Source organism: Bos grunniens, chromosome 15 (genome assembly GCF_055505025.1).
Source record: "Bos grunniens cultivar Pamir isolate PY7600 chromosome 15, Bosgru_T2T1.0, whole genome shotgun sequence".
NCBI lineage: Eukaryota > Metazoa > Chordata > Mammalia > Artiodactyla > Bovidae > Bos > Bos grunniens.
This window is the reverse complement of record NC_141179.1, coordinates 53,663,306-53,676,423: the sequence shown is the minus strand read 5'-3', so window position 1 is coordinate 53,676,423 and position 13,118 is coordinate 53,663,306. Positions and strand designations below refer to the sequence as shown.

Sequence of the window (13,118 nt, the reverse complement as noted above, 5' to 3'; positions counted from 1 at the left end):
AATTGCTGCCTGTGTTATGAAAGGTGCTTGGAGAGAGACCATTGGCTATCAAGCCCCATATCTTCTGACAGCTCCTCACCCTAGTACTCTACCATGCCTGATATGTATATGCCTAGAGATACTATGCCTAGAGCCTCTTATGTTCAATTCCTCCATTTCTAGGGATAGGTTTTTAACTACTGTTTATATGATCTTTGATACAGTTCCCTTGTGTCCCTTTTCTCCTCCCTAACTTACGTGGTACCTAGAACTTCACATTCCTGAGCCTTTCTAGTATTCTGCTTGGCTGATTGACTTGCTTCTTGTTACTTTCCCCTTCAGTAAGCACTTTCTATCCTCTGTACAGTCAGCTACCATTGTTCTTTGTCTCCTAACTTAAAATATTATGGAACTGGGTTAGAGATGTTAAAGCCAGAGTTTGCATTTTATTTTTGTTGTTCTTGTTTTGGAACAGTTTCAGAGAAGGAAGAAAGCAGAAACAACTTTAATCGACTATGCTAAAACTGGAAGTTTGTTCAGTTTTTCCAAATGATATTGTAGCTTATCATCTCACTGGATACTTTCAGCTACAAAATAAAGATTTTTATACCTTTTGATTTTTGTATAAAATTCAAAAATCCAGAAAAATGTCCCCCAAAAGATGGTTTCTCTTGGCGTTTTAGGCAAGTTAAAATTTGGCTGTACAGTCTGTTGGCATTTAAGTGCAAACAGTATTGGTCTCATTTTTCTGTCCTAAGATACTCTGTTCTTTACATAAACAGCAATAGAAGCAGTTGTTCTCTTCTTCTGTGAGAGTGATAATCTCTTAGTAGCAGGTGGGATGATTCATTCTCCTGCACATCTTAGAGGAGACTATTATTTGTGGGGGATAGAGTGTGGAGAGTTGAGAGCTCCAGCCATGTGTCAGGTATTACACATTCTGGACTAGTTTTAAAAGAAGCAACCTCTTCCCCCACTGCATTTCAAAGCCTAGAAGTAACATCTCACATCTAAGGCTCTGAGAAACCGCATTATCCTTAACAGGGACCATGATTCACATGAACAGAACAAAATGGAACTATCAAAAATAGATTGTGTAGATCACTCTGTAGCAAAAATATCTTCTGACTCAGCTTATGAATTGGCCATAATCATAGGAAGAACCATTCCATTGAGGTTCTACCTGCCTTCTCCTCCACCTTGACTGAATAACCTTTATACTACTCCCACAGCACATAAGTTATTTGGAAAACAGGTTTTGATATGAGGCCCCCCACTCCTTTTTTTTTTTTTAATTGTACTCCTTTTGAAATAGGACTTGCTTAAATATATCTTGTGTTAATTGTGGTCATGTAATTGGTCGCCTTGAATTATTGGGCATTTGTCATTTTTTATGCTTTGTAATATTGATCCACTATTATTTTTAGTAGCAATGGTTTTAATAACTTTCAGAATAGGTTAGAAGGGCTTCACATTTGATGGAATTTGAATTCCTGCCAGAGTTATTATTTGTTTCAAATATGAGCAATATGAGTTCAGTTCTTTTACCTGGGTAGTTTTTCTCCTTTTATTGATTTCCTGCCTCTCCAAGAGTAATAACTTCTTTTTAGGGAGTAGTAAGCAGAAAAAGGCATTCCAGAGTGGTAACTATTACTGTATTATATATACATACACTCGCACACAGTATTGAGCGCCTAATATTTAAGGAGTTGTATGAGGTATTTTAAGGGATCTAAAGATGAGACTATCAGATGCTTCCAGCCACAAGTAACAATGACAAAGACATATTGTGAAGACATTAATACATATAAAGACATTTATTATTTTGCTAAAAAGAAACCCAGAGGAAGTTCAGTGATATGATGATGCCTTTTAGCTTTTTGCTTAGCCATCATCAGTGAGTTGACCTTTTTCTTCAGGATTATATATTAATGTTCACATAATGTGTTTGCTCTAGATATCACATCCTTATATAACCATACTCAGTGGCAGAAAGATGGCAGTTTTTCCTCATCTATCTCTTCTCATCAAGGAAGAAAATTTATCTTAGAAGTCTCTGGCACATTTCCTTTGTATCCCATCGGCTCAGATAAAGTCAGGTGCCTATATAGCTTAGCTGAAGGGAAGCTGGAAAAGTATTCATCATTTCCAGTATATATTGTGGAAGTGTGTGTGTGTGTGTTGGTTTGGATAGGCAACAAATAGTGTCTGTCACAGGAAATGGTCCTCCTTCAGGAGGTTTTTTCTCTGGGGGCAGAAAGACAAGCTGCAATTGTACTACGATTTCTGTGTGTTAGATTCCTGGTCACACTCATGGGCTTTAAATTAGCAATCCTTTTTGAACTAATGAAAGAACGCTGCTCTGGTACTTTCCCAATGGAGCTGCCAAGGCTGTCCTCTCCCACTGTCCCCAATTTTTAGTTATGAAATTCTGATCTGGGCATCTTTTCCATAAGTGTGTTAAAGGAATGCAGTATCCATTTACATCACATGATTTTAAGTGATGTTCTCTTTCTCCAAGATGCTCTTGCCCTTCTATCTCCATATGCCCAAATCACAGTCACCTTTTGAAGAAAACTAAAAATAATCTCTCATTTATTTCACAAAAATTTGTTACATGCTTACCGTGGAGCAAGCACTCTGCAAGTGTTGGGAATACAAAACATGAGCTTTTACCTCATTAAGCATGTAGTCAGGTGGGGAAGACTGACAATTAACAAATACAATTAAGTGATGGGGAAGAATAGGATACAACGGAGGGCTTCCCAGGTGGAGCCAGTGGTAAAGAACCCACCTGCCAATGCAGGAGATGTAAGAAATAAGGGGTTGATCCCTGGGTTGGGAAGATCCCCTGCAGGAGGTAAAAGCAACCCACTCCAGTAGTCTCACCTGGAGAACCCCCATGGACAGAGGAGCCTGGCAGGCTACAGTGTATAGGGTGGCAAAGAGTCAGACTCAACTGAAGCGACTTAGCATGCACGCAGGATACAGTGGGAGTTCAGGAAAGATATTTACTCTTGGTGGGAACGGGGGCAGACTGAGAAGGTTTTTTAGAACTTTTTAAAGGTAATTTTAAAGAATGAGAGGAATTGGGAAGAGGAAGGAAGGTGTTCAAGATAAGGAGAAATCATAGAGGTGAAAGTGTTGGGGAAAGCACCTTTGAAAAAGGCCCCTTTAATTCCTTCTTCTCCCAAGTAATTTCTCCATTTGATGAATGGAGTTGCATAGTACACAATATGCAACTTTTAGACCATAAGATCTCTAAAGATAAAACATATTACTTACACAGAGCACTTGATATATATGAATTTAGCTTCAGAAGAGAATGAGACTGTATATGTGTCAATGCAAAATGCCAAGTTAAAACATTAAAAACATTTGAGGTAAGAGATGCCTATGTAATATCGCTCTTTAGAATGGTAGGAATAGTCACACCCACCCAGGTGATTACAGAGATCAAAGCAGCAGGGAAGAATTGATTCATAAAGTTCTGGAGGAAGCACAAAATAATTATAGTTCCAATCCTCAGATGTTCCTTTAAAGGTTATTTTAGGAAACATAATGAAGACCTGGTACACATCAGAAAGAAAAAATCGCCACTCATTTTTGTTTGCAGAGTTTTTCTACTTGGCATTAGCTACTCTTTTTGTGTACTAAGGTTCTGGGTTACTGGTGGGGAGGGCCTTAGCAGACCTGACAAATTACTTTTAAAATCAAATATTAAAAAAGAAAAATCAAAGTTGTGTCCATGTCACGACTGAGGTTTTTACCATTTCATTTTAGATGTGTGTTCTAAAATCTTTCTGCTGCTTGGTTGACAGGAACTAGACAGAAGTAAATTTTGATGGAGAAGGAGATTCGAGGATATATCTGTTGTCTTGATAGGCCAGAATAGATGAAGATGTAAGAATCTCTTTTCCTCCCCTCAATTTATCCTAGTTCATTCAGCAATTCATCCCTGGGTTTGAGAAGGCAATTGTTTGATCCTGTCATTTCTATAGCTAAGTAAATAACCCTCAAATAATGAGAAAATGTACATAAATGTGTTTTGTGAATGGTATGGCTCTATACACAAATTTAATAACTTATTTTTTATTATTAACTTGGAAGTATTTTTGACACCAGTTTTCAAGTGCCTTTTTCAAGGGCAAGGATTACTTTTTCATATGCTGTCCTATAGTATGGTGAGTTGTGACTGAACTATGGTAAAGGGTTGATGCCAAATTCTCTAATTTGACAAGTCATTTATTTGGTAATTCTTAACATTTATTTATCTTTTATTAATAGACTTTATTTTTTTAAAGTTTTAGATTTACAGAAAAATTGAGTAGAAAGTACAGGAAATCCCCATATGCCTCTCCTTACCCCCAGTTTCCTCTATTACCCTGATTAGTATGTTTGTTATAATTAATACACGAATATTGTTACATTGTAATTAACTAAAATCCATATATATTCAGATTTCCTTAGTTTTTGCCCAATGTCCTTTCTCTGTTCCAGGATTCCATTCAGCCTTAACAGTTTAGTTATCATGTTAGTTGTTAGTTGTATTCACATTACTCTTAGTTGTCACATCTTCTTGAGCTCCTCTTGAGTGTGACATTAGTTTTGGGGGGTCATCTTCATTTTGGGGGTCATGAACTGGGTTGAAAGTTATGGACTCTCTTCACAGAAAAATAAGCAAGCTGTAGATGGCTAATTTAAGGGAGGTCTACCCACAGCAGATTCGGAAACCCTGCTTTAGAAGAAACGGATGATCCTTAGAATATCCATTTCCCCACATCAGGGCCATGCTCTACCTGCAATTTGCTGTGTGACCTTTCTGCAAACCCATTTCGTACATGAGCCTCAGTTACACCAGCTGTGAAATGGGGGATTTGGTTTACCTGATATCTAAATCCTTTTCTATCACAGTAGAAGGTGGGGTCACCTAGAGCTGTCCACATCTGAGCCACAAAGATTGGTAACAGAAGACCGTAACAGGTCACGCAAAGAAAGTGAATAGGCTTATCAACAAGGAGTTGTGGAGGTTCAATGGGGAAAAAGACAAAACCTGGGTTCCACTTTATGACTGTGGATTTTGTAAGTCATTTCCTTCCCATGAGCTTCTGTTTCTTCATCTGCAAAAAATATGAAAGCCCTGCTTCTGGTAGTTATGAAACTCCTTGGAGCAACAGCGGAGAACGTACCAAGAAGGGTATCATGTGAAGAATTATAAGAAAGAAAATGGAGAAAGTGGGTGAAAGGCGGATGTGAGGAATGAGAAGCAAGGTTGAGGGCTCAGGAAAGAGGAACCATCTGCACACCTAAGGCCTTCCGACTTCACCTGCACTTGTCTGGGTCAATTCCATCTCCTTTCCGGCCCCGCCTCCGCCCCAATTCCCTCCCCCCCCTCAGGCTGCGACTGGCCACACTTCGCATGGCCGCCACGCTCAGCCGCTTTCCACCACGCGAAGGTGGCGCGCGCGCTCTGGGGCCGCCACCTCACTCCTATCTCTGCCTGCCCTTGACCTCTTTCGATTGGTTCATCCAGTAACTGACGTAAGTGCTCCCTATTCCACCTCCAACAGTTCCTCCAGCCTCCGCCCCACCACCTCCCTGCATCTCCCCAAGCCAGTGGAAACCTAACCACCCCTGATCTCCGCTGAGCGGGCGGAGCCGGGAAAGCAGGCTGAACCAGGAAGGCGCAGTCTGTGGCGCGCACGCGCACGCACGCACGCACGCCGGGGCTGGCGGGGCGGCAGGCTCGCGCCCGGGCTCGCCCCGCGCCGCGCCACAGGCTCGCGCACTCAGCAGGTTGGGCTGCGGCGGCGGCAGCTGTGGAGCTGAAGCGCTGCGTGTGAGAGGTCCCAAACGCTTCTGCGGCTCCCACTCCGCCACCCTCACCTCAGTTTCGGTGCCGGGTGCTGAGAGGGGAAAGGCTCTAGCCTTGGGATCCCCCCACCCCTAGCACGCCCCTGGCTGCTTCCGACACCGCCTTCATTCCCTTTCTAGCTGCGGGCCTCGCTAGGTGCTAGGCGACTCCGAGGGGAGGCGACGGCGACGGCTGCCTGTCTGTGTAGAGGAGCCCTGCTCTCCAGCCTTGCTCCGCCGCCGGGCCCTGCAGGGGCCGAGATAGCTCGGCGCCGGCCCTTCCTCTAGCCTCTTCGTTAACCGGTTGGAGCAGCGTCGGTCCGGGAGGTCTCTGGGCTGAGGCGGCGGCAGCTTCTCCGGCTCCATCATGTCCGCGGGCGGAGACTTCGGGAATCCGCTGAGGAAATTCAAGCTGGTGTTCCTGGGGGAGCAGAGCGGTGAGTGCGCGGCTCCCCCACTCCTGGCGGCTGGCCGTGGCTTCTCCGCACCGCCCCCCAATGCTGCCCTTCAGTCCGTGAAGGCTCCCTGCGGGCCTCGCGTTCGCGCTCGGTTCTACCCCCCGCAGCCCCTGCTCGTATTCGGTTCGCCGACCCCTCTTCGCCACCCGTTCCTCTTCCCATGATCCGTCGCTCGGATTTTGACCCTTCAGTCCCCGACTCCACCGGCTCCGTTCCCCGCAGCCCGGCCCTCTCGGGTCGATCTGCCCTCCCCACTCCTCACCCCGCCCAGCCCCAGCCTCCTGTCCATCCCTTTCTTCCTCCGTTCTCCGTCGTCTCGCCTACCCCAGCTCCCTCCCTTGAGCCCCACCCTTGTTCCTTGCTCTTATCCCAGTTGGTCTGCTCTGTGAGGCCCACCCGGGAAGCCCCACGGTGGGTAACCGGCCCTCTTCAGCCTAGCGCTATGAGGGTGGGATCTGGGCGTTGTTTTCCCCAGAGGTTTAGCCGCGAGAAGTGCGGGTCTTACCGAAGGTGGGAAGTAGGGAGGGGGGGGGGTCCTAGGAAATTATTGGATTGTTTTCACCTGGGTGGGGAATTGGCCGGGGTTTTGGAGGATATATATCTGAATTGGAGGGGACTTGAGGATGGAGTGGTTGGTGAGTGAGGGAGTGGCGGCGGCAGTGGCGATTTTTGCCCCTTGGGTTAGGCTGTGGCCCGTTGGAAAACCTCGTTTTCTTCTCTTGACGTTCATCCCTGACGATCCTTTCGGCAGTGTTCATGCCTTTCCAATCTCTGCCAGATGCTATGTCATGATCGTTTTACTTGGAATTTTTCACATCTCACCTCTCCTTTTTTTGCTTCAAGGCGAAGCAGTATCTGATTCTCCTCACGGTGGTGCAGACAGAAATTACTGGGGAGGTGTTAATTATTCCATTTCATTAGTATTTTCCAAATATATATCAATGTTTAGGATTCCTTTGAGAGACGGGTTTAGAATAACGAACATCTTTGTTTTGTAGGATTTCATTTGGGCTTTGGGAGTAGAGAAGAGTAGAGAAGGAATCGATTCATCCACTTGTTATCTAAATTAGATTTGAATATGTAATATCATTTTGACTAAATGATTCTTGTATAGTTAATATTATTTAGTATCTGGTGAGTGAAATTGTTATGTCATTTACCTGGTCAAACTTGTGCTGTCATTGTACTTTGTATTAGATATAAGGTTCTAATTTTGTGATGACCGGCTCTAAAATTACTTATTATGGTAATTCCAGTTTTATGCTATATTATGCAAACTTCAAACTCTGTAGTTTAGCGATTATCATGCTCTGTTGTTTTTCTCACATTTTTCTTGTCTTTAAAATCGAGTCATTGAGAGATTAGTTAGTTTCTCCCGAGTCATCAGACAATTGAGTTACCTGCTAGATATTTTAGGTTAGGCTATAGAAAACATTTATTTCTTTTGATGGGAAAGAAGATAACTGATAGATAGCAAATAAATTCGGAGCTCTTATTACTACTTTGAACTATTTATACTAATTGGAATGGCATTAAAGTAGGTTAATAATAGTTGCAAAATTGCTTCCAGTTGGACTTGAGGAATCGTTTTTCTCCTTTCATAAATAATCTTTTCTCCCTGACCTCTTATCAAGTCTCCTCTTTGCGTATTTTTCCTGAAGTAAATATAAACTTGTTCCTTTAAGTAACTTAGTGAAACCTCTGAGATTGATCCCTGTCTATGTATTTTGACAGTTTCAAGACAGTACCATACATAAAATACAACTATTGGTCATTATTGATAAATAGGACACACATACACATACACACACAAAGTGCTTATGGTGCACTCTAGGGATTTTATTGCCTGCCTTACATTGTGATGCACAGCTATTTAGTTTGCATGAAAAATACATTAATCTCTGTCTTAAGAAGATTTTAGTGTGAGTAGAGACCATAATTTAAGAATCTGCGAGTTTCCTTTGGACTTCTTGAGTATTTATATTCTAATTCACATTGCAGAGTTTTATGGCTTCTCATTTTATTTCTTAAGTCTTAACTAACTCCCCTTCCTTCCACCGTCTTAAATTTTTTGTAACTAGACTTGATTTTTTAGAACAGTTTTATATTTACAGAAAAATTAAGATCATGCAGAGATCCCATCTAACCCCACCCGGTTTCGTCTATTATTAACATCTTATATCTCTATGGTGCATTTGTTACTGTTAATGAACCAATTTTGATGCATTATTAACTAAAATACATAGTTTATTCAGGTCTTCTTAATTTTTATCTGTCTTTAAACATTCAATTCAGGATGCCACATTACATTTGGTTGTCCTGTCTCCTTAGGCTCATCTTAGATTTTTTCTTTTAGCATTGTGTTTACATGCTTTTTAACTATGTAGAACTGTGAGATTAATTATCTTTTGAGACCACTGTATTGCTCAGTAATACCACCCATTGGCTTTGGAAAGGTTGATCTCTGTTTTCACAAGCAGTGTCTGTAGTTTTCTTATGCATTAGCAGAAGTCTAGAGTCCATGTCATCTTGATTTAACTCATGAATTTTTTATTTTTAGGTTTTAGAATTCCACAATTCATCTTTCAAAGACTAATCTGTAGCAAAGCCTTGTCTCCTTAATAGCATTTACCATATTTCTAATTCTTACTTGTGTTTATTTTCGTCTGTTTCCCACAACAGAATGCAAGTCCCATGAAGATTAAAAAGTATTTTTTTTGTTCATTGTATCCCCAGTGCCTAGAAGAGTGCCAGGCTTATAGCAGGTACTCAGAATGAATGATGATTGAATCTGATAGTAACCAAAGCCAGAGTCATCTTTGTTTTGGTGAAGTCTACATTTTTTCCTTATGCAATTAATAGTAACAGTAACTCTTTTGGGAGGGGGAGGCTGCACTGCATGGTTTCTGGACCCAACCTGGGATTGAACCCAGGCCAGCCAGTGAAAGTGCCGAGTCCTAACCACTGGACTGCCAGTGAATTCCCAACAATAACATTTTGTACTTACATTATTTGATTGTATATAGGGATAGTCCATATGCTCAGGGGGCATGGATTCCAATAATTTACATACAGCCTTAATCATGGCGCATAAAAAAAGTGACCATAATTTTATACCTTTTTTTTTAGTTGAACAAAATTAGTTTTGTATTGTTAAAGTTATTTTAAATTATTTTCTTTTATTATAGTGCCTGCTGCTGCTGCTAAGTCGCTTCAGTCGTGTCCGACTCTGTGCGACCCCATAGACGGCAGCCCACCAGGCTCCCCCGTCCCTGGGATTCTCCAGGCAAGAACACTGGAGTAGGTTGCCATTTCCTTCTCCAATGCATGAAAGTGAAAAGTGAAAGTGAAGTCGCTCAGTCGTGTCCGACTCTTTAGCGACCGTATGGACTGCATGCAGCCCACCAGGCTCCTCCATCCATGGGATTTTCCAGACAAGAGTACTGGAGTGGGGTGCCATTGCCTTCTCTGATTATAGTGCCTAAAATGTGTCAAATGATTATTAAAGACAGATTCATGGAACAGATTTGAAGTTAGGGCCCTCTCCAGTACTCTTGCCTGAAAAATCCCGTGGATGGAGAAGCCTGGTAGGCTGCAGTCCATGGGGTCGCAAAGAGTCGGACACGACTGAAGCGACTTAGCAGCAGCAGCCACAGCAGACTGTTTTATTTAGCTTTTCAAAAAATTAAGGATCTGTGCTCTATAGTGAAGATGAATTGTTTAGTATTACGAAGTCTCATGTTGAATTAATGACATCAGTCTTGGTAATCTTACTGTAGTAAACTTTTATGGTTTCTTTGTATTACAGTAGTATAGATGATTTAATAAAGAAATGTTGAAATACACATCTTAAATCTGTGTATTTAAATTTTATTTGAGGAACCTCTTTTGTTACTACTTTCAACCATTGTCTTGAAATGCAGAGGCACTTCTAAGAATGTCATGATAGTTTAGAGTAGAAAATAATACAAACAAATGTTATCAGTTACAAATTAGGAAGTGTAATCTCAAAAAGAAGCACATACCTGGCTTAGTAGTGCTTATTTTTTTACTTTTTATTACCTTTTTTACATTAGTTCTTTTGAATTGTAGTATGCAGTGTTGGAAAAAAAAATCTTAATATCAGAGATAAGAAATACTGAACAGTTTTGACTGGCTAGGTCAGTGCTCTTTGTTTCTTCTCAAAATCCTGTTACGGTTTCACAAATTGTTGAGGCTTCTAAAGAGCTTTTTATATTCCTGTTTACTGCATCAAAAGTTAATTGAGAAAAAAAAAAAAGTTAATTGAGAAAATTTTAAAATATTTATTTCATCTAAAAATAATAGTATTAAATGTTACATGTTGACATAATCATTTTAATGAAAGAGAACTATTTTCCAAACAAAAATTTAGTGAAAGAGTGGCATCGTTTTGCATATTTGCAAATCTCTGTAATGTCTGATATATTAAACGTCATCTGGTTCTAATAACTGCTTCTGCATTCAGTCTCTTATAACATCACACATCATATAGGCTCTGAGAAACTCCAGTATACACTCAAGAGAGAATGAAAGTGATAAAAAGCCAAATAACATCTTGATTTTATGAAAATGGTTTTGACCCTCAAGAGAGTAGTGGGCCCAGCCAAAGGGACCTAGAGGTCTTGGGAGTTGGTGGACCATATTTTGAGAACTACTAGGTTCTAGATAATATTAAACCAGTTGTATCTTATAGCTTCATATTGTATTTAGAACGGAAGGAATTTTTTCCATATCTTGTTTTGAAATGGTAAAGCTAATCAGTAAAGCTAGTAATTATGAGCACAGTGTTTTATTTTAACTCTAATCACTCATGTTGGGCAAATTATTGACTTCTTTATAAAATAAAAATAATAGGACCTATCATACACAATTATTGTGGAGATTAAGTTAGTTAATAAAAGGTAAAGTATTTAGAAGAGTGCCTGGCACTGAAAACTGCTATGTGGTCAAATAGTTTAATATGAGCCTACTCTTAAGAAATAAACATTTCATCATGGAAGAAATATATAATGGGATTCCCAGATGGCTCAGTGGTAGAGAATCCACCTGCCATGCAGGAGACACAGGAGATTCAGGTTTGATTCCCTAGGTCAGGAAGATCCCCTGGAGGAGGAAACAGCAACCAGCTCTAGTATTCTTGCTGGGAAAATCCCATGGATAAAGAAGTGTGGTGGGCTACAGTTCTTGGGGTCGCAAAGAGTCAGACATAACTGAGTACACACACATGCACACACAGTATAGTGTGATGAGTGCAGTTACTTTGAAAGGTATAAGTAAAAGGTACAGAGAAGTGACAGAGGAGTATGGTGTTTCAGGAAAGGTACGTTGTAAATATGACTGTCACTGTTATTGTTTTCCCATCTATTTGCCATGAAGTGATGGGACCAGCAATAACCTCAGATATGCAGATGACACCACCCTTATGGCAGAAAGTGAAGAGGAACTCAAAAGCCTCTTGATGAAAGTGAAAGTGGAGAGTGAAAAAGTTGGCTTAAAGCTCAACATTCAGAAAACAAAGATCATGGCATCCGGTCCCATCACTTCATGGGAAATAGATGGGGAAACAGTGTCAGACTTTATTTTTCTGGGCTCCAAAATCACTACAGATGGTGACTGTAGCCATGAAATTAAAAGATGCTTACTCCTTGGAAGGAAAGTTATGACCAACCTAGATAGCATATTCAAAAGCAGAGACATTACTTTGCCAGCAAAGGTCCGTCTAGTCAAGGCTATGGTTTTTCCAGTGGTCATGTATGGATGTGAGAGTTGGACTGTGAAGAAAGCTGAGCACTGAAGAATTGATGCTTTTGAACTGTGGTGTTGGAGAAGACTCTTGAGAATCCCTTGGACTGCAAGGAAATCCAACCAGTCCATGGGGTTGCAAAGAGTCAGACACAACTGAGTGACTGAACTAAACTGAACTGAATGATGGTAATGGTGAAGATGGAACTCTTGAGAGTCCCTGGGACTGCAAGGAGATCCAACCAGTCCGTTCTAAAGGAGATCGGTCCTGGGTATTCTTTGGAAGGACTGATGCTGAAGCTGAAACTCCAATACTTTGGCCAGCTTTTTCACTCTCCACTTTCACTTTCATCAAGAGGCTCTTTAGTTCTTCACTTTCTGCCATAAGGGTGGTGTCATCTGCATATCTGAGGTTATTGATATTTCTCCCAGCAATCTTGATTCCAGCTTGTGCTTCATCCAGCCCAGCATTTCTCATGATGTACTCTGCATATAAGTTAAATAAGCAGGGTGACAGTATACAACTTTGACATACTCCTTTCCCAATTTGGCACCAGTCTGTTGTTCCATGTCCAGTTCTAATTGTTGCTTCTTGACCTGCATACAGATTCTTAGGAGTTCTCGCAGGAGAAGATGAGCACACGTCCTTCTACTCTGCCATCTTGGAGAAAATCCCAAAAAGGAACATGGGAGAAAGTTTTTTTAGACCTTGTGTATCTGAAAATGTGTTTGTACAGCCCTTACACTGAAGTTTGGTGGTGTTAGAATTTTAGGTTGGATGTGTTTTTTCTTCAGAAATTTGAAGACATTAATATATTGTCTTGTAGTGTCTAGTGTTGCCGTTATAACTCTTCGTCTTTTGATCGTTCATGATAATGTGTTTGTTTTCATTTTATGTGCTGAGTAATAGGTGTAAATCCTTTCAAATTGGAAACAAGTTTCGTTTCAGGAAAATTTCTTGACTTAACTAATGTGATATTCTGTTCTCCATTTTCACTCTGGAATTCTTATTAGACCTTGTGGATTGATCCTCTAATTGTATTTTATCTTGTCCCTTTTTCATTT

General features: G+C 41.0%; 1 protein-coding gene across 4 annotated transcripts in view; it reads left to right on the top strand.

Annotated features, from left to right (window-relative positions):
• Nucleotides 1-5,361: 5,361 nt before the first annotated feature.
• Nucleotides 5,362-13,118, top strand: part of RAB6A (RAB6A, member RAS oncogene family) — an 89,683-nt gene continuing 81,926 nt past the window's right edge. For 2 of the 4 annotated variants that reach the window (XM_086340732.1, XM_086340734.1), the window contains exon 1: nucleotides 5,765-6,269. In XM_086340732.1, coding sequence (XP_086196858.1) covers nucleotides 6,200-6,269 — 70 coding nt within the window. In that variant the 5' untranslated portion in view covers nucleotides 5,765-6,199. Of the gene's footprint in view, nucleotides 5,521-5,764; nucleotides 6,270-13,118 lie in introns of those variants that run through there. The other 2 variants (XM_086340735.1, XM_086340737.1) reach the window with 2 other exon arrangements.